This window comes from Choloepus didactylus, chromosome 10 (assembly GCF_015220235.1).
Source record: "Choloepus didactylus isolate mChoDid1 chromosome 10, mChoDid1.pri, whole genome shotgun sequence".
Lineage (NCBI taxonomy): Eukaryota > Metazoa > Chordata > Mammalia > Pilosa > Megalonychidae > Choloepus > Choloepus didactylus.
The window spans coordinates 41045580-41068345 of NC_051316.1; the positions used below are offsets into that span (position 1 = coordinate 41045580).

At 37.7% G+C, this 22766-nt stretch overlaps 1 protein-coding gene across 1 annotated transcript in view; it reads right to left on the reverse strand.

Moving 5' to 3' along the window:
* The window catches only part of OSTF1 (osteoclast stimulating factor 1), a 49164-nt gene that overhangs the window by 11579 nt on the left and 14819 nt on the right, over positions 1–22766 (reverse strand). The window contains exons 2-7 of the mRNA XM_037851140.1: positions 15859–15905; positions 9325–9375; positions 5737–5800; positions 3607–3660; positions 2090–2197; positions 1033–1082 (exon numbers count right to left, since the gene is read on the reverse strand). Of these exons, the coding sequence (XP_037707068.1) occupies positions 1033–1082; positions 2090–2197; positions 3607–3660; positions 5737–5800; positions 9325–9375; positions 15859–15905 (374 nt within the window). The remainder of the gene's footprint in view (positions 1–1032; positions 1083–2089; positions 2198–3606; positions 3661–5736; positions 5801–9324; positions 9376–15858; positions 15906–22766) is intronic.

Sequence of the window (22766 nt, forward strand, 5' to 3'; positions counted from 1 at the left end):
AGACCCTGAGAAAGAAAAAACAGACCTTAAACAAGAGAATAGGAATCAAAATGGCATCCTCTCAAAATCTACCCTGGAAACCAGAACACCATGGAGCCATGCCTTCAAAACTCTGAGGGAAATGATTTTCCACCTGGAGTTCTAACCAGAAAAATAATCGATCCCAAGCCTCCCTTTCTCAGGAATCTACTAGAAAATGTGCTCTGACAAAATAAGGGGGTAAATCAAAAAGAAGACACGGGATCCAAAAACGTGGAGCTCCAATACGGAAGAGAAGGGAAGGGGATTCCGAGAAAGACAGCAAAAGGACAGCAGACATCAATCTGTGCAGACTGGAGAGAGAGGAGGGACCGCTTCAGGAGGTAAAATTCCAGCAGGGAAGAAGAAAGTAATTGACTATCAGATACATTTTAGAAAGGTACATTAAGGTAGTACAAATAGCATAGGAAGTCTTAAGAGATGCATGAAGCTAAATAAAAGTCAATAATTAAGTACAGAAACAAAAAAGTTATGTAAGCAAGGAACATAACAGATTGCTTGGCTTAGCAGTGAATAATATTTTAATAGTCATAGTAATGTAAACATTATATAATAGTATGACCAAAAACTGATACGGCTACATAAGGGGACCAGAGTTAAAGTTAGGTGCTAGAATGATGACAGTTGGGGCATTTGACAAGCTTCACCCTTCATCAGTCAAATAGGAAGCCAAAGATATATCTGAAGTTGATGAATCATGAGACAACTCCATAAGCACATTCCTTAGTAACATGGAACTAAGTACAAGAAGAAATAGCTAAAAGCTCTAGAATGTGAGGAGGGTGGGGTAGGCATTCTGAGCTTTGACAATTTCAATTTTAGTACAATACTAATTTTCAAACCAAGTGCTCATAGTATTTTCACTAAAAATTTTCTTTTAAAAAATGCAAAAAAGTCATTTCTAATTAATAAAAAATTTTCATGCCCATAGCTACCCTGTACTAAAGAGAACAAGACAGTTGTGTAATTTGATTTCAGTGTAAGCATACTCACCTGTTGGTTCAGTTCAATATTTGGCTGAGTAAACAGCATTTCCACTATATCTGAAATTCAAACAGAAAAGATATTTTTTAAGAATTAAAAGTAAAAGCCTAACAAAATCTGGCATTATAATTTTAAAACAGCAGACTCTTTAACAGAAGCTTCAACTTCAATTGAGAGAAAATTCTTCTTACAAATTTTCCAAAATTCATGTAAACAGAAAAACTTAAGGAACTGAAAAGTAGAATGATTTAAGGAAAAATAAGTTTTCTTCCCAAATAGTTTTGGCATCTGCATTTCTATATGACATCTGCATTTCCATATGACATCTATTATAGAAATATTTTTACTTTCATTATGATATTTAGTATTCATGTAACTAACTTGTGGTATCTTAACTAAAATAAGACAGGCTTCTTTGGGGAAGCACTCATAACATTTTCCTTCGGCTGTACTATTTAATTTGTTGGGCTCTTTGATTTTAGTTGTTGGGTTTTGTGTGTGAGAGTAAGTGTGTTGTAGGGAGAGGTGGAAAGAAAATGGGTGGTAGATTTTCAGCCAGGCTGATGTATCATGAAGAAATTCAATTTGTCATTAATACTGATTATAATAGTAAGTATCAACTGAATCTCTTTCTTAAGCAAACGGAACAAACCAAATTGTCTTTCTCATGAACTTAACAGTTTGCCGTAAGCTTAAAATGTAAAATGATAAAACTAGATCTTGGGAAAAGCTAACTAGACGAGCCAATTTTGCCCCTTTCTTCTGTGAGATTAGACACTGGTCTTGTTTTTATATTGCTGTTGTCTTCCTGCTACTTTTTTAAGCCAGAGAGAGGAAAGGAAGTTTCTACTCTTTCAAGTGGGGAAGGTCCATACAGTGTGGCTGAGGGATCACCTTCTACTCACTGTACTAAAGAGCTTCCAGGAACAAAGCTTTTTGCTGATGTTCTAAAGGATTTGAAAGAAATAACCAACTTTTTTTTTTTCCTTTTAGTAAAGCTGGCTCTCTTAGGTGAAGCACGTTTTCGGCAGCAAAGACACTTATGACAACAAACAAAATTGCATACCTTTGTGACCCCCATGACAAGCCCAGTATAGGGCAGTGCTTCCAGCTTTGTCTAAGCCATTAACGCCAACTCGGTTGTCCAAACACTCTCTCAACCAGCTCAAGTTGCCTGAAGGAATTTTACATTTGTAAGAACACAAGGAAACATTTTTCAGTTTTGTTTTTAAATCAATTTCATCCTGTATAAATTTCCATTTGCAATAGATTAATCAGCAAGTCTTAAATTAAAGCCTGTCCGCTAATGCATTCATTATGGTACCTTTTGACCTCCAGTTTATTAATGGAAACCATTAACATCAATTTTTAATGGTAGGTTAATGGGAAGAGTGGCCTAAAAGGGTCCACTTAAAGTATTTCTGCTCTGTTAAAAAAAAAAAAGAGAGAAATTATTTTTCTTTGTGAAATTCTGGAACTTGGAGGAAAAATCAAACCTAAGAACAAAGCAGACACTATTTATATTCATATTTAAAATGCATTTTCAGTTCTTACTAGAAAAGAAACACTAAACAACTCACTCAAAGTTGCTGCTCTTATATGCTAAAGTATAACTATTAATTTAAAATCCTCAGGCTAATGCCCTAAGTATCTAACTTACAAAGAATCTTTACAATATCAGCTTAGTAGTTTTTATGATTATGTTACAATCCTAAACCTTCTGCATATTCAGATTTCAAAAAGATTTAAACTAGAAAAAAAAAAGCTCACTGAGACCTTACAGCACTCCCCCATTCGGGGCCAGATAATTCTCTGTTGTTGGGGGGCTAACTCGTGTTGAAGATTGTTTAGTGACATCCCTGACCTCTACCCAAAAGATGCCAGTAGCAGTCCCCCAGTCATGAGAGTCAAAATATCTCCAGATATTGCCATAGATCCCTGAGGTCTGAGGAGAGGAGGAATCACCCGGGTTAAGAACCTCCAGAATCAAGTCCCAGGTACAAGACCCATCCATCATCAGGTTGTCAGGGCTACCACTCCAGGCTCCTAGATGCTCACTCCCTCCTCCTCCCCACCCTCCCACAGACACACCTGCACTGCATCAACACTCTCCTAAAAGCCTCCTCTGTCCTGCCCTCCAGTTAGTCACTCTGGCCTCTGTAGCTTGATTAACTTAAACACTCTTCAAAGGTTGCACTATCCCGCCAAATCGTAATTATCTCTTACACATAGCTCCACCCTGCCAGACTCTGAGCTCTGGAAGTCGTAGGCCACGTGGAAACACTTGCCTCTCCCTACCTCTGAAGGATAGGTACAGTACTCAGAAGTGTTTGTTGACTGACATTTTAAAATAAAATCCCACGTTACCTCTCTATCGTGACAGAAGTCAGAACAGATCGTTTCTGGGGGAGACAGGGATTAACTGGGCAGCGGTATGAAGCACTTTCCGGGGCGATGGAAATGCACTAGATCTTGACTGGGATGCTGGTTACAGGGGTGTGTACACTTGCCCAAACTCATCAAACTATATACTTAAACGGTGCATTTTGCTGCACTGTATAGCTCAAAAAGAATCACACCTACCTCTTTTTGCAGCTTCATGCAATGGATTGTCAATGGATTCTGCCTGCTCAGCCACTAGATTGAAGAGAAAAAGTGCAAACCCAATGTTTAAGAATGCCAGCCAAATGGTTCCCTGAAGCCACTCACTCAACAGTGTCACCGTGTTTGGGAGTGTCATTGCTTTCAATAATACAGCATCCTCTTACTTTTATTTATTTAAAAAATAGCTGGAAATCAAATTGATAGTTCCTGCTTTAAAAGTAGCTGAATTATGTATTACATGAAACCAAGCCAAGCAATAAGGCAATTAAATGGAAGGATAAACAAATAAAAACAAACAGATCCACGAACTGCAAACCAGTTTACTCAAGTACTTAAAAAGCAAACTTAGTTGCAAAAATACAAAAGAAAGCATTTGGTATTCATCATTACTTCTGTAAAACATCCAACTTTTAATATGCCTGAAAATAACTGTTCCCCTTATGTGTGTGCTCGAAGGGGAGGGGGGAGTAGGAGGGAGGGATATTTTGCTTCCTGTATTCAGAAAGGACAATCAGTACAACTCCCTCCCTCTAAGGTAGGTGTAGGCACTGTTATCCTAGGATTAACAGGTGTAAACAAAGACTTGTTCAATTGCTACTTCAGCCCACTCCCTCCCACCATTAAAGGGTTGTAATAGATCCAAACAGCAAATGCCCATTTTCCACTGGAAATGTAATGCACAGTAAAGGTGTATGGGGATTTAAAAGGCCTAAAGCAGTGTAGAAATATTTAAAGCCTTCGTTGGCCAAGAACAGACTGCTCTTAGACCAGGGCAAACCAGGGCCTTCCTTGAAATTTTCTAAGCTCTCTGCCCAGGCTTGGGGCGAGGGCCTGATGTCACCCTATTGGTCTAATGATTCCTCTAACACTAAAGCTGAATCTAGACCTGGCATCATGGGATGGAGAACATCTTCTTGACCAAAGGGGGGATGTGAAAGGAAATGAAATAAGCTTCAGTGGCAGAGAGATTCCAAAAGGAGCTGAGAGGTCACTCTGGTGGGCACTCTTATGCACAATTTAGACAACCCTTTTTAGGTTCTAATGAATTGGAAAAGCTACCAGTAAATACCTGAAACTATCAAACTACAACCCAGAACCCTTGAATCTTGAAGATGATTGTATAATGTAGCTTATGAGGGGTGACAATGTGATTGGGAAAGCCATATGGACCACACTCCCCTTTGTGCAGTGTATGGATGGATGAGTAGAAAAACGGGGGCGAAAAAGAAAAAAAAAACTAAGGGAAGAATGGGGAGGGGGGAGAATTTGGATGTTCTGTTTTTACTCTTGTTTTTTTTTACTCTTATTTTCACTTTTCCTGGTACACGGAAAATGTAAAAAAAAAATAGATTGGGGTGATGAATGAACAACTATATGATGGTAATGTGATCAATGGATTATATACTTTGGATGATTGTATGGTATGTGAATAAATCTTAATTCAAAAAAACACTAAAGCTGAAAATAATCTTAAAAGTGATCTAAATCCAACCCTCTTACTATTCAGGGAGGAAAACTGAGTCCCAGAGATAGTGATTAGGTAGCTTAACTAAGGTCCGCTGCTGTTAGGAAGAGGCAGAAAAAGGATTAAAATCCAGGTCAGCTAAAATCCTGTGCTCTTTTCACTTCACTCTGCCGGTTTCTATGTATGTAATTTTGTCTGTTTTATCCCTCTTCCAACTAGAGGTGGCTTCAGGGAAGAGGCCAACCTCCATGCAAACTGCTGTGATAAGCATCCAATGAACATCACTGCCCCAAATATGAAGTAACAAGGCCAGGTTACTTCACAAAAGAAAGGGCTAATCTAAGAAACAATCTCAGGGAGGGAAAAAAAAAGGGGGGGTTAAGAGATGAATGAAGCAAACCATAAGCATTTCCTTGGAAACCATGGGTTTCTTTCAACATGGCTACAATGCATGTTCTGGAGCCTGGGAATCAGGTCGAGCACATCTGGTGCCAGTGACCATTTTATTAACAGGAGGCTCATGGAGGAGAAAGTGCCATGGGATAGCAGCTAGTTTCCCAATCAGACTCAGAAAGGCCTTAGAAAACAGCTACTTGAAAGTGAAGGCATTATTAATAGAGCATAGCCACGATGGCAACACTTACCATAGTTGCTTGGAATTAGTCCAGTCCTGCCTTTGCAGGTGCCTTTCCACCAATTGGAATCAGTCTGGTGAAAGAAGGGTTAAATTATGATGTACCAAATCCAGTTCACATTCAAATCACTTCAAAAAACATTTGGTTCACAGGGTGTCCCTGTTCTGCAAAATGTCCGTTGCCCGGTCCCAGCTTCCTCACATCCTAGCCATGTTTTGCCATTCCCCTTATCACTCAATTACAAATGTACACACATCTGCCTGCCACTTTCAAACACACTGTCACAGAGCCTCAACAAGCAAACAAATCAAAGAGCCATAATATGAAAGATAAAAAAAATGACATTTAGTTTAGCCAATGTAAATAACAGAATGTACTTGTCAAGACTATTTTTTTTTGTTTTCTAAAGAACTCTTTATTTCACCTTCATTTTTTTTTCTTTTTATTATAGAAAAATTAAAACCTATACAAAAGTAGAGAGAACAGTATGAGGAATTCACATACACCCATTTCCTAACTGCATGAACTTTTTACTCATGGCCAATCTTGTTTCATATATATCCCTACCCACAGGCTTCACTCCCCTCCTGGTTTATTTTGAAATAAATTCTAGAATCGTATTATTTTATCTGTAAACATTTCAGTATACAGCTCTGAAAGATAAGGAAATTTTAGAAAATGTAACTGTGATTACAACACCTTATATTTTTTTCAATAATTCCTTAATATCATCCAGTATTTGATACTTAAATTTTCCAATCACCCCGTAATTTGGGATCCAAATAAAGGTCATTGTGATTGATTGATTTGCCTAAGTTTCTTTTAATCTATAGGCTCCTCCTCCATCTTTTTTACCCTTGCAATATATATGTTGAAGAAACCAGGTTGCTTGTTCTGTAGTTTCTGACAGCTAGATTTTGTCCACTGCACCTCTGTGTTATCATTATATATATTCCTCTGTGCCCTGTACTGCCTATACATTAGTACTTAGTTTTAGAATCTAGATTAATATTAGATTCAGGTTCAAATTTTTTTTTTTTTTTTTTTTGCCAAGTCTATTTTATAGATAGTATTGGCTTCTTCCATTAGGAAATGCATAATATCTGGTGGTCTCTTTTTATGATGTTAGTAGCCATTGATGATTATTAGCTGGATCCATTATTTCACAGGAAATGCAAAATACGACATTCTAATTCTATCATTCTTTCTTAATTTAAGTAGCTGGGATGTCTCTTTAACTAGAAACTTAGCCTCATCAACTCTCAGGTTACAGAGAGGCAGTTTATAAGGGAAAAGGCAGGATAAAGGCTGGTTCTTTCCTGACCAGTTTACAAGATAAAAAATTGTTTTCCTGGCATTCTCTCAGGGTGACCAATGATGTTTGTTTGTTTTGGAGTGTCATTAGGAAGTTATGGACTTAAACATATTTGGTGCATTTCAGTCCTTGGGAATTGCTGCCCCAAATGATGCTCAAATTGGGCTGTCCTTGGTCAGTGGGAGCCTCTCAAGTTACTTCCTGAGTCCTTCCAATGTGAACTTTGGCAGCTTTTTCATAGTCTTCAGTAGCTTCCTTACTTTCTGTGCCAGTCTTGATATATTATGTCCCCCAGAAAAAGCCATGTTCTTTAATGCAATCTTGTGGGGGCAGATGTATTCATGTTGATTAGGTTGGAATCTTTGCATTAGGCTGTTTCCATGGAGATGTGACCCACCCAACTGTGGGTAATACCTCTGATTAGATTATTTCCATGGAGGTGTGGCCCCACCCATTCAGCATGGGTCTTGATTAGTTTACCGGAGCCCTATAAAAGCTCACAAACAGAAAGACCTCAGAGCTGCTGCAGCCAAGACAGCCACTGAAAGCAGACTTTTGCTGACACTTTGCTCCGGAGAAGCTAAGAGAGGGACAAAAAGCCCCAAGAGCAACATTTTGAAGAACACACAGGAGCTAAGAGAGGAGCTGGAACACAACCCAGGATCAGCAGATGCCAGCCACGTGCCTTCCCAGCTAACAGAGGTTTTCCAGATGCTACTGGCCTTCCTTCGCTGAAGGTATACTTGTGTTGATGCCTTCATTTGGACATTTCCATGGCCTTCAGACTGTAAATTTGTAACCAAATAAACCCCCTTTATAAAAGCCAATCCTTTTCTGGTATTTTGCGTAACAGACAGCATTAGCAAATCAGAACACTTTCTAATAGCAAGATATCAGAGCTCATCTTGTACACTTATTGCCCCAGATCTGGTACCAGACATTTCCCAAAGGAGCTTTGTTCCTTTTAATGAGAAATGGCATATGTTATTATTGAGTTGGTCATTTTTTCTAGGTCTTTTCAAACGACAGGACCAGGAAATATTTTTGTTTTGTTTCATTTTAAATAAAATACATCCCAATACTTCCAATTCTAATGCAGGACTAGAGGGTCTTAACTTAATCTCACAGATTTCACATCTGCATCTCCTTTCTCCCTTGCTGAAAATCTCAGTTCTCAACACCACTTACCTAATGACTCATTTGCTCTAAACCACAATACACATGCCACAATCTCAGAAGAGCAATATCAGTATTTACCCAACAACATTATGATTGAAAACAGTCCACAGTTTTTAAGAGGGGAAGTCTATCTGTCCTTAATATATATTCTACTAGGGATGTTTAGTCAAATTACTGAGTGTTAAAGTCACTTGAAATAGTTCTTCTCTGTGTGGTAATGCCACTTACTGGGATACAATTAGGTTCATTAGATTCATTCTACTTTTAATTTTTAGGGGTTACTTTTTTTACAATTTGAGTTTTAGAACTATGTAACAGTTTACATGATTCTGAAGTCAAATCTTCAAAATGAGGTATATTTTTAAAAGTCTATCTCGTTGCAGAAGAAAGAGGCCCTTCTCTCAGATTCCAACGTCTCCTTTTGGCAGGTGCCTACAGGGTGGACACCTTCTTTAGCACCCAGCTCCTTCGGCAACTGGTGGCCTGGAGCACAGAGCAGAATTGGCTAGATTTTGAGGAGAAAATAAACTTATTTTCCTACTTCACACCTTCACATAAATAAATTCTAGATGGATTAAAGAAAGAATATATAATTACAATGGTAGTAGATGATAATATAGGTACTTTTTTTTATATAAAGCTGGGCAGGAGCTTTAAAAAAGAAAGTCTATCTCCTGTCTATGATGGCCCTTTTTCCCCTCCCCCACATAGAGGGAACCATTTTTTAAAGGTTATTTTATGGTTTATCTTAAATTTACTTTATATTCATATCACCTCATCTTTTCTTAAATAAGCGTGAACAGGCTAGACCCACTTGTTTCCACCTTGCTTTTATCCACTTAGAATATACTGAAGATTACTCCATAGAGATATTCCCCTTCCTTTTTATAGCTGTGTAATATTCCATTTGTGGATATACCAGTTTATTTAACCATTTTCTTATTTATGGACATAATAGGCTACTTCTAATTTTATGCTATTATAAATTGTGCTGAAATGAACAGATTTGTGTATTTACTTCATATGTGATATTACTTCATATGTGATATTATAAAATATCTTTACTTCATATGTGATATTATAAAATGTTATTTTGGACTTACCATGTCAGTAATGTAGATAATATCACCTTCCTCAAAGTACAATTCATCTGGCTAAAAGAAAAAAGAAAAAAGCTTGACTCTATATATTTTTTCTTGAATTACAATACAATGATTATGATAATTATATAGATTCCAAAACCTAAGCATATACACATATAAACAATATAGTTTAATAAGCTTAAATCAGCACATAAGCATAACAAAAATTATTAACAAACTAATACATCTAAAGAAAACCAGATGTGTCTCATGATGAACTTCAAATAATTACACTTATAACCAATTAGGACCCTCCTCCCCATACAAACAGCTCATTCTTCCTCAGTAAAAGCAAGGCATTTTACATCAAAATAAAATATTAATAGAACATCCATCCTGAAGAAATTCCCAAAGTGAAAATGTATTGATTTTTTTTCAAAAAAAAAAAAAGGATAATTGTCTAGAATTGAAGTCACCAAAAATAGCCAGAAACTTGGCTCTCACTTAAATGATTAGGGCTCAGTCCTTAAACATTTTAATACCATCATCGGATATCTACTTATTTTGAGAAAGCCCCATCCTATCTCTTCATCTTCACAGAGAAAAAAAATTTCATATGAGGATAATTAATCCATAATTCAACCATTATTAGGGATAAAGAGCTGAAAGATATCAAGCAATAACTCAGTCCAGACATATGCTGCTCTAAGGCGTCAGTTAACTACACACAGGTGCTCCGGCCTGGACCAGCCAAATGTCCTACAAACTCTCTGAATAAAGTCAGACAACTTAATTAAACATCTTTTTCCCATTAGTAGATATACATAGCTGCATGTTATGAGGAAAGAGGGTAATGCTTATGGAGAGCAAATTTCAGATATGGGGAAAAGTTTATGTTGTCATGTGGAGTGAAGAATGTAGGGCACAAAATTTCACAAAAGATAACATCACAATTATGCATGAAATATGCATAGAAAATTTCCCAAATTTTCTATCATGAGCATATATTACTTTCATAATTTTGGCGGGGAAAATACTCTTAAAAAACAAAGGTTTTGGTATCTTCTGATTATTGGTATTGCTCAATGCACGTAAAAATTATCCTAGTGAAATAAATGATTTCATCCATTCATTTTTTTTGTTTGCCTCATCTCAGTGGCAGAATAAGGCAGTAAAATGACTGTACTAGTAATTTATTTGGTTTCAAAGCTGATCTACATTATTATTATATCTATTTCCCCTTGAATATAAATGAAGACTATATCAGCTATATCACACTTCAAGCAACCACAGTACATAAATATTCAGATGCACAATGCATTCAAATATAAAAATCAGTAAATGATTATTAACGATACAAAAAAAAAGTTGAGTTTCTTTAAAAGACAACTTCTAGAGACATTTATTGCTTTACACTTGACATGCAGATTAGACTTACACAGTGCACAACCTACACAAAATTAGTCAAAACCCACACAGACCTGAGGAAATAAATTTTAATATTTTCTGAAACAGGCATTTAGGAGAAAAAAAATTAAAGACCCCCAATATTTTCTCTAATCTTTCTCTAAATGTTTTTATGATCATCTATGATCAATATTACTACCAATAAGTGACAGATACTATTTCTTTGAGTATTTTCCCATGCAAACTGGACTATTCCCAAAGAGAGGTCAGAAAGCCGAGTCACCGCCACAGCATCCCAGCTGGTGACAGAGGCCAGTTCGCTTAACAGTAGGGTTGGCCTTGGCTGGCAATTTTAACACCATTTGACTCTTCTCTTTTGTATGACATCCATTATTCAAAAAGCAGAATGGGCACAAGGAAAATGTAGTGAACTACAGCATTTTACTTGAGTAACTCTGAGTTTGCTGGAGTTCTGGCAGAGCTCAATGCCTTGAGATCTTTCAGGGAGGGCCACTCTTACTCTGCACTTCCCCCAGCGTTAACCTCGCCCACTTTTGTCTCACAAGGAATCCTCCTTAATCTGTGATTCCAGAGAAGTTGAGTCCTCTCTCCCTGCAGTTTTAGCCTCCTCTTAAAATCACAAAAGTCAAGTTTACCTACATTTCCACATTTAATAAGATCACTCACTCTTGAAACGAAAAGGGCACATTATGAGAAAGTACTGAGCAGCTTAAGAAAACAAAACACACACACACATTCACGCACATACACACAACCCCATAAAAAAGTAATAAAGCCAAAAAAAAAAAAAGTAATAAAGCCAAAAACAGTTAAAGCTCTTAATTCTTGTCCTTTGTGGTTTGGTAAAGTGCACCATTTGGAAAATGTCACTTAGCACAGTCATTTTGATACTTCTCAGTGCTTGTGTCAGTTTTTAAATTAATGCCTGCTGTTCAACTGGGTAGGACTTGCTTCTCAACTAAAGCAACAACAACATGGTGGTTGATTTCAGTCAGGTAAAAAAGGTCTCGCTATTTTTAAATGCTGAGAAACAACAGTGGATTGTTTATTCTCTTTTTAATTACTAGCTCCCAGACACACAGTGCTACACCTGTAAAATATCTTCTTCCAGAGAAACTAGGGGTAGATTTTCCTACCCTAAGGAGGTGGTCTACCAAATTCTTTATACTGTTGGTAGCAGTTCAGAAAACAAGGTAATTTCATGGTTTTTAAAACTTAGATAAATTTTACCTACAATATTCACATTTTCCATTAAGAAACCCTGGTTGGACACTCAATATAAGTTGCTCAGTGAGGATGTGCTTTTAAATTCCTGGCATCATATTCATGGACCAGAAATGGGGAAACAATGGAACAATCAAGTATGTGCTTCTCTATTTCTAGCTTGTTCTTTGGTTTTTAACCACATTCCTCCTTTCCTCTCTCCTTGAAAACCCACAAAGGTTTCAGAACAAGTAAGTTGTTGACCACTCGGATGTTACAGGGATGAGTAAAATCTTGGTAACATGCATGTCCATTCTAACATAGTAATTTTGTTGGTTTTTGCCAAATATATACAGTCTAAGAAAAATTTTTTACAAAAACTGATATATTTTTGAAGTTCTTCAGATTTGTCAATTCAGTGCCTCCAAAAGTTAATAAAAATAAAAAAATTGAATTCTCCACCGAGGTTTTTATTTAATAAATACTTGGATAGTAGTCATTATGTGCCAGGCACTTACCTGGACTTTACAAATATTTAATCTTCGGCAAAAATCCTATGAGGATTGAGTGATTTCATCACCAGGTTATAGATAAGGAACGTGCCCAAGACCACATGGCAGGTACATGGTGGAGCTCAGATTTGAACCAAGACAGTCAGATCTGGAGTCCCTGCTCTTAGCCACCAAGATGCTGCCGTGCACAAGGAAGGGTCACACACAGTCATAACTGGCGGTCATGGGGACACCACCAGATTAAAAGCTGTTGGCTGAAGAAAATATCTATCGCTCCCCCACAGAATGCAGTATAACAAAAACAAAAGCGGGGGTACCCTATGCTTGCAAAGCACACTTGACCTCACTTGATCCTCACAGCAACCCATAAGGCAGGGCTGGGCCACAGGTATTATCTCCATAACTCAGCTAGGCTCAGAGAGGTCCAAGAACCTGCCCCAAGTCACACAGTGAGTGAGTGGCAGGCCCAGGCTCCTACCTCAGCCCTTAGATTCCCAGTCTAGGGCTCCTTCCTCATGCACCCAGCAATGCTCAGCCAATAGTACGTGCTCAGAGCAAGGTCCTGCTGGCTTCCCTTTGGAGATCAACACATCTCTAGCCAGAGGAAACGCTGCTCTCTCCCCATCAGAGCATCTCTGTACTGATCTGTCCAGTCCAGCTAGGTCTCTATTCGATGCTGTTATTGGATGGAGAGATAAGAGCCAGACAGGTCTGCATTGTTCCGGGACTACTACCTTGCTGATCAAGTAAGACAGATGAGAAATGGTTGGCACAAGGAGCCAGGAGCCACAAGCTGCCAGTGTTCTGCCTATTCGGTAGATTACCAAGGCTGAGGTGGGGCACTGCTGCCCACCTCTTGAGGATGGAACAAAAGCTAGAAACTGGGCCCAGGTCTCCCAGGGTTGCTGCACCTTGCAGCATGGTCCTCTCTGAGTCTAGCTCAACCCTTTGATCTTTCCTGGTGTCAGAAACTTTAAGGAGGCCAGGTCAGTTTGGGATGTATCATGGCAAATCTATATGTCCCTGCAGTTAAGACATCTACTAGTTGGGGAGAGAAAGACCAAACTAGGCTTCCAGCATTGCCCAAAAGAAATTCTCATTCAGTAGAGGAATCTAAGATGAACCTAGTTCTGGGATGATACTGAAAATATTTAACAACTGGACATTAACCAGTTAGGATGGCCAATGGGAGCTGGAGGCAGCCTGCTCTGCCAGACACTATCCTTTTAATAACTGGATGGTGGGGAGACAGAGAGTGCAGTGTATGGGGCAGGAGAGCTCAGTGAAGTCACTACTGACAACCTAGTACTCACAGGATAAATTAGCAGCACTTCTCGGTAGTGATCAGTGATATTAAAAATGCAATTTAAATTTAAATTAAAAAAGTAAAAAACCTAATGAATTAAGGGTCTATTTTCTCCTGTGCATTCAATAATAACTAAGATAAAATAGTAGTGGAGAGAATCCAACCTAGAGCAGAACTGGAAGCAAATTAAAATAATCAATATATCAATCAACCAATGAAAAAATATTTATTAATTATCTATTAATACAGCAACCATTACTCCTTCTAATAGTAATAATTACTCCTTAATAGTAATAATATTCATAATCTCACTTAATTCTCACTAAAACCTAATGAGAGCATTATTATTTTCAGGCACAAAGAGATTAGGTAACTTCTCCAAGATCATACCTGCTCCCCTACTCCTACCCTCCCCAGGGATCATGTAGCCTAGGAAAGAGTTGATAAGGACAATCAGAGGAATGAAACGACAGCCCTCCCTGTGAACAGGGGACAATGTCAATGACTTCTGGGTCTCATACTTCCATAACAATTCCCCTACCTCATAAACAGAAGAAATGTCGATAAGAATTAAAAAATGAGAGACTCATTCCAATCAACCAACCCCTTTCTTGTTCCATAAACATTTTGGATATGAAGTCTTGGTAGAACTCAACTGAATACCACACACTTCATACCAGATACATTAGCTGCCACCATGAACTGGTTTTCACCATGTAGCAGGTTTTAAATATGTATCTCATTCCATGCTCACAACAGGAAACCAATGGCAGAGAGGTTAAGTAAACTCGCACGGCAAATAAGACAGATTTAGGATTTGAAGGCAGGCCCTGGTCTGATTCCAGTTAACCAACAGAGCAATTGGCTGTGTGTCAGCTTCTGAGATGCCTCTGACCCTGGGGGACAATGGGGTCCAGGGCAAGCCCAGTAAAGTCGGCAGCAAGCTGGCAGCCCACAGAGGGAAGGCTCTACTCTCTAGCATCTAAGAGACAAAAGTCGGCAAGAATGGATTTCCCTTCTTGGTTTCTTTCTCCTCTGTTCCCTAACTGTCCTCCCTGCTTCCACTCTTGCTCTCCTAGATAGTTTTCCACACCTCAGGTAGAACGCTGTTTCTTCTAAAACTTATCTAATCATTTGCTCCTGTACTCAAAACCCTCCAGTGGCTTCCCACTTTACCCAGAGCAAAATCCAAATGAGAACCACAGGCCAAATGACCTGCCCTCCCTCTTCATCCCCACCTCCCTGAGTTAATCTCTACCTCCCTCTCCCAGCTTCACTACTTTGCAAGCCACGCTGTCCATCCTCCTGTTTCTAGAATCCAACAAGGCTAATCTATGCATCTGCTGTTCCCTCTTCCTTGAGACCTTTGCTTAAATGTCACCCATTTGGACAGGCCATCCCTGAACACCCCTTCGAAAATAACACTCTTCCCTCTGTTAACCTTTTGCCCCATACCCTCTTTATTTTTCTGCATAGCACTTATCAGCCTCTAACAGTCCTGCCGGTTTATCCGCTTACTGTCTGTCTCTCCTCACTGGAGTGTGAGCTCCATGAGACCATCCTTTGTGTTGTTTATTGCAGCATCCCCAAGGCCTGGGCTAGTGTCCGGCATGCAATACGTGCTCACTAAATGACGCATGGATGGGTGGATTTATGGATCGACACCAGAAACTAGGACAATGGGAAGTGCATACAGCAAAGACGTAAACCAAAAAATGGGAGGTTGGCAGAAGGTGCCATTATGTCAACTTGAGGAAGAGATTCAAGGGGACAACCAGGAAAGGTTAATGTGTGATTCAGAGGAAGGATGACTGAGTCACAGTCACTGTACATTATATGCAGGACACTTGGTGATCTTACAGAAGGCAGGGTTGCCACTGGGGAGAAGCAGGACAAGATGGACACATGACCTTGAGATGAGGAGAATGAGCAAATCAGTCCAGGGACTAAGTTTTCAGACCTCTGGACTGCAGTGGAAAATGATCAAACATTCCTTCCTGTGAATTAGTTTGTCTATCAAAGTTCAGCAGACCATTTAGAGAAAATACCTAAATGAATGACCCTGGGTTTTTATGCCAGTTTGAAAGTTAAAAACTGAATACTTACAGTTCTGGGTTCAAATGTATACAGAGCTCTGAAGACTCTGACTTGCCCTAAAAAAAAAAAGAGGAAAAAAATAACACATCATCAATTCTTTCATTTCTCAGTTTGCTCTAAATGGCATTATCCACCATAAATCCTTCAGAATTCCCTGGCTAAATCCCCATGTGATAAGTTTATTCTGGAATTAAGTGCTTTTTCTGCATAGGAGGTATGTAAAAAATATTCATTAAATGAATGCAAAAATAAACACACATCTCTAGGGAACTGTTCTGCTTCCTCCTCTCTCATAGTAGGAGCTACATAATTTATCATATTTAGCTTCTTGTCCTATCTAGAGTCCTTCCAACCCTAACATCTAGGTGTAAAAAAATATAAGGGTGAGTGTCTTAACATAAAAAGATACTCAGTTGATGATCTACAGTGATTTAATGTTCTTAAATTAATGATTTGGGCTTTTGGGTCTTCCAAAAGAAGGAAAATACCATGGGGGCAAAAAAGTACCTGGAGGAGACAAATGTGAATCCATCAACTCCCAATACAGAGACAAGGGTGCAATAGCTAAGCAAGGAGGAAGTCATGTTCATGGAAGTTATTCTCCATTCTGCCAAACAATGTCTCTCTTTATATGCTTCTCTTCTGGATTTCCATAACATCCTGTGTTGTAATCACCGATTTGCTGGCCTGACTCACTGGAGGGTAGGAACCCTGACTTGTTCAATTTCCCAGCATCTACTTGGTACATAGTATGAATTTAATAAATATTTGCTAAATGAACACATAAACCCATGAAAAAACTCAAACAGTATAGGAAAAAGTCTACAGAGAGCAAGAGATGGTCTTTTGTGAATATTAAATCAATATAGGAAGGATATCAAAATATAAAGACTATCTATTTAAAATGCTACAACAGTCCACAGTTTCAGCATTGGGCAAACCTTTAGAGATTATCTAGTACAAAAGCAGCATTCAGAACAGAGGCCTCCAAGGTGGGATACCAGAAGGCTACTTTAGAAATTATTTGCATTTTTATTTTATTCTTTTTCATTCCTATTTTTGAATTTATTTTAGAAAACATTTTCAGTGACATAATATGTATACAAGTTATCAATGCTTATAGATTTATTGGAAGTGAGTACTCACAAACCTTTTGCGAATAGAATGCAAGCATTATGAAGGCAGGTATTTTTATGTATGATATACCCAAGTACCTAGCACAGTGCCTGACTCACAGGAGGCACTCGATAATTATTTGTAGAATGAATGAAAAAAGGATGGTAAAGGAATGAATGGAAGCATGCAATCAAAAAAGTTTGAAGACCATGGGTTTAGAACAGCACTGCCCAATATAATGTTATGCAATGAGGGACAAGTTCTCTCTCTGTGCTAGTCACATGTAATAAACAATCGAGTACTTGAAATGTAGCTAGTGTGACTGAGGAACTCATTTTTTAATATTATTTATTTTTCATTCATTTAAATTTCCACACATGGCTGGTGGTTAGCGTGTCAAACAGCGCAAGTTTAGAACATCAGACAATTAGAAATAATTTAACGTCCATCAGAGGGAACTTTGTAAATCAACTCTGATTCATCCACATAATAAAGTCATTATAAAAGGATGCTGCAGACAGTTCCACAGACACTGGCATGGAAAGGAGCCTATAAAATATTCTGTGTAAAAAGCAGATTATAGAACATAGAACTATCATATGACCTGGCAATCCCACTTTAGGTATACACCCAAAAGAACTGAAAGCAGGGACTCAAACAGATATTTGTACACTGATGTTCATAATGGCATTATTCACAATTGTCAAAAGACGGCAGCAACCCAAGTGCCCATTAACCGATGAACAGATAAACAAAATGTGATACATACACACAATGCAATATTTCTCACCAAGAAAAGGAATGAAGTTATGATGCATGCTACAGCACGGATGAACCTTGAAGACATCTTGTTGAATAAAATAAGCCATACACAAAAGGACAGATATTGTATGATTCCACTCATATGAAATAACTAGCATATGCAAATTCAAGAGAAAGAAAGTAGAGTACAGGTTACTGGGGTAGCGGGGAGGAGGGGAGATGGGAAGTGAATGCATAATGCATATAGGATTTCTTTGGGGTGAAGACAGTGGTGACTGTAGCACAACATTCTGAGTATGATTAATGCCACTGAATTGTATGTTTGGGAGTGGCTAAGATGGGAAAGTTTATGTTATATATGTTACCACAATTTTTTCTTAAAAAGCAGGTTATAGAGGAGTATGCCAAGTACCAGTTCATTTATGTTATCAAAACACACACCCATGCACATCCCTTGAATGACAGCACCAATTACGGGGGGCCATCTACTTTACATGAATGACTTAATCCATTATACTGAGCATGTGTTACTTTTATAATCAATGAAAACAGCAAAGATACTTTCATTTGGGAGTGGTGAGGAGGAATCATTGTCCTTTCTCTAAACTTCCTGATACAGAAAGGCAGCCCAGATTCCCCTGTCACTTAGTGTGTCTACAAGAAAAAAACAAGTTTTGCAATCTGAATCCCAGTGTCACATCTCTCCTGCTCTCCTAGGGAGAGGTTACAGACAGAAGCAAAGGTGAAAATTTGTTTTTGTTTGGAGTTTGTTTTTTACCCATACCCATGAGGCATTGAAAAAGGAAACATCAACTAGGAGGAGATGCCAGAAAAATATTTTCTGCTGAAAGGGGGGAATAGTTATGTTGCATATTTCAAACTTTTCAAAGAGAAATTACAGAAGGAAGTAGTCTACTTTTGACCAAAATAAATAATGACAGATCTTGCTTGTTCCCTTAAGGAAAAGGCAGCAATAAGATGTGTTGTAGCTAATTTTGGAAACAAGAGGCAATGGGAACTTAATGAGTTTAGATAAAATCCCAGAGAAATTAAAGAACCTTAAAACAAATATTTAGAGTGTAACTAAACCACTCATTTTTTGTGATTGTACCTTTTGTGATTCTCTTACTAACATGTTCACAATGAAAAAGAATTGGAAAAAGTATTGTGATTTATACCAACCACTGAACACCAGGCAACTCCTCAGGCTACTATGCAAGAGAGCATTCTATCTGTATCATGCTGTAGGACACTTTCACAAACATAATCCTGGTTATCGATTAATGTGGGGACATTAGCCTCTAATGGATCCCTTTTAATCCATATATTTTAAAACTTCTCAGACTTAACTTATTTCATTCTCACAATTAAGGTAAGCAGAAATGAAAGCTGGCCAGAGGATATGAAAAAATGCATAAGAAAGAAAAATAGATGACCTTCATGGTTATAGTTTAACAAACCTGATCAATAATTAATGATACTTAATTCACTGATATTTTTTATCATATTTTAATTCAACTTCTATAGGTCTATAGATTTACATAGAATATTAATAGGAAGAAATCAGAGTACTCTGACTGCATAGCACCTCTCAGGCATCTCAAAAAACAACAATAAACATCTTACTAGATCATCAAGGGCAGATGCTTAATCTATTCCAAATATATTTAAAGAAGGCAGATTCACAAATGTCATAACAGACATTTATTGTTGTTGTTTTTATAATGTTGTAATTATAAAGTTACATATAAATGTCGTAATAGACATTTGAGTTGGTTGTGCTTTTGTATATGCAAGGAGGCTGAATTAGATGGCTTCTTCAGGCTCCCTCCACTTTGATCATTTTCTCATGAAAGTCCAGTTCCATATAATAAAGAGAGTAAATGCAGCTGAGAAGACTGTGTGAATTCCCTGAAATCTCCCTGGAATTCACCAATTAAGATTGGAAAGAGACCCAGTCTTTTGTCTGATGCTTTCTGTGACACAGCATGGACCAGCTGGTGAACAGCATTAGAGACCCTGCAGGGCTGGCAGCCTGGCTCCAACAGGAAAAGCAAGTGCCCATCACAATGACAGCAGCGGGTCCTTGCTGGCTTCCCATCTTGCCAGCCAACACCCTTCCCTTTTCCCTCCGACTCCATCCTCCTCGATGGAGAAGGGATGAGTCCATTGGTCATCTGCTAAACACTGTGTTTTCTTCTGCAGTTAGGCTGACCCCAGACTTCAGTAAATTGATTCCTGTTCATGGGATGGAAGATACAAAAAGTGGAGGGAAGGGAATCTAAGTTAGGGGCTTTTATGGGCAAAAGGGTAAGAGAACTTTCTGTTTCTGAGGCATGCAAACAGAACATACATTGGTACACACCTCTGAACCCCTGAAACCACACTAAGAAGGGCCTTTGGTTTATAATCTCTAGCACACAATTTCTGATCTTACTTCATTCTCTGTAGGTGGAGGGAGGGCGATGCTTCTACAGAAAGCCACCAAGATAGCATTAAAATGGGACTGCTCTTGGAATAGCTAGAAGTAAATACTTGAAACTATCAAACTGCAACTCAGTAGCCTTGACTCTTGAAGACGATTGTATAGCAATGTAGCTTACAAGAGGTGACAGTGTGATTGTGCAAACCTTGTGGATCACACTCCCTTTATCCAGTGTATGGATGGATGAGTAGGAAAATGGGGACAAAAAAACTAAAGGAAAAATAGTGGGAAGGGTGGGATGATTTGGGTGTTATTTTTAACTTTTATTTTTTATTCTTATTTTCACTTTTTCTGGTACAAGGAAAATGTTCAAGAAATGGATGGGGGTGATGAATGCACAACTATATGACAGTACTGTGAACAGCTGATTGTACACTTTGAATGACTGTATGGTATGTGAATATATCTCAATAAAATTGAATTTTAAAAAAAGGGACTGCTCACTAAAACTGATAGAGACATAAAATAAGCAGCAAAAAGAAGAAATAATAGACATTAGTTAGCCATAATAGATTGACCTACTTCATTTATCTTCTCCTTAAGAATGACGGGAAGCATGAAACATTTTAGATGACTACGATAACTACAACACACACAACATGATGGCTAAAACTAAAAATAACAACAGTACTGAGAAAACTGAGTGTTGACAAGGATATGGAGCAACTGGAATTTTCAAACACTGCTAGCAGGAGTATAAACTGGTATGACCACTATAGAAAAGTGTCTGACAGTAACATTAATTTATTTTTCACAGGTCTTAACATGCTTTTGAGATCTTAAACTGCACTTCCAGAAATAGAACATAACTAGAAAACCCTCTATAGATTTTTTCACAGGACTAAAATATTCTATATAAAAATAACCACTTCCTGGCTGTCTCACTATTCCCCAAGTACAGTGAGTCTCAAAATTTTTAAAATGAAGATCATGACCTAAAATTAGATTGTGAAACTAATTATATAGAATGAAAAGATCAGATAACACTGAACAAAATTATATACAATAAAAAAAGACTAATTACATAATGAAACTAATTATGGTTTTATGAAATTTTTGCTTCATTGGGATAGACAGATAGAGAGATGGATGTCTATTTTGGAAAGTTATCAAATACATATTTTGGTATAATGCTAAATGGCTAAATATTAAAATCAATATTCGCCATAGCCAAATGTCACCTTCACGGAATGAACTACTGGGATAGAAAAATAAATCTGAAATTTTATTCAAAAATTAATTATTATTACAATTTCATTATCAAAAATTCTGGTATACAAATTTTTTAAGTTTGACATAAAAGGGCAGAAACTATAATTCCTCAGCACTGCTAACTGCAGTCTGACTGGACTATTGCAATACTAAATAAATGTCCTCTTTAAAATGAGATCTTAAAAGGGGGAAATGAAAGGAAATGAAATAAGCTTCAGTAACAGAGAGATTCCAAGACGAGCCAAGAGGTCACTCTGGTGGGCACTCTTACGCACAATATAGACAACCCTTTTTAGGTTCTAATGAATTGGGATAGCTGGTGGTAGATACCTGAAACTATCAAACTACAACCCAGAACCCATGAATCTTGAAGACGATTGTATAAAAATGTAGCTTATGAGGGGTGACAATGGGATTGGGAAAGCCATAAGGACCACACTCCACTTTGTCTAGTTTATGGATGGATGAGTAGAAAAATGGGGGAAGGAAACAAACAAACAGACAGAGAAAGGCACCCAGTGTTCTTTTCTACTTTAATTGCTCTTTTTCACTTTAATTATTATTCTTGTTATTTTTGTGTGTGTGGTAATGAAGGTGTCAGGGATTGATTTTGGTGATAAATGTACAACTATGTAATGGTACTGTGAACAATCGAATGTACGATTTGTTTTCTATGACTGCGTGGTATATGAATATATCTCAATAAAATGAATATAAAAAAATAAAATGAAGGAAGATAAAAAAATAAATAAATAAAATAAAATAAAATAAAATGAGGTCTTTGGGAAAGCAAGATATTTTGCACTAGTTCTGCCAGTGTAGCTACTGCCTGCGGTGATGCAGCTACCAAGTTAGTAAGCTTCCCTTTCTCCCTAATAGAAACTGACTGAGGTCAAGACTTACCTCTTCTCCTGGATTTGAAGATTTGCTTTAACAGTGATGACACCATTTCACTGAAGGCAATCCCACAAAGGATATAATGATATTATTAGATATTGTACTTTCTTGATAATAATTCTCAATTTATCACCGTATTTTTACTCTTTGTATAATAATTTTTGTACATAAAATTCACAACCTCGTAATCAACTATTGCAATATTTTCTTCTTCCACTAATAAAAATACATTTATACTTTCAAGTGACTGAAAGGATTTCCATATATAAAGTACAAAAGGAGAATTTCAAAATAAGTTAGACTTTGAATGCTTACCTGTTTTTCAAAGAAAATAAGATATTGATCCAACCCAGCTCTTGAAGGGCTTGGGTTGGCTCAGCCCTAAGACTGAAGACACTCCAGGCACGGAGTGAAAAGGTGAGTTTAATTAGGACTCACGAACAGG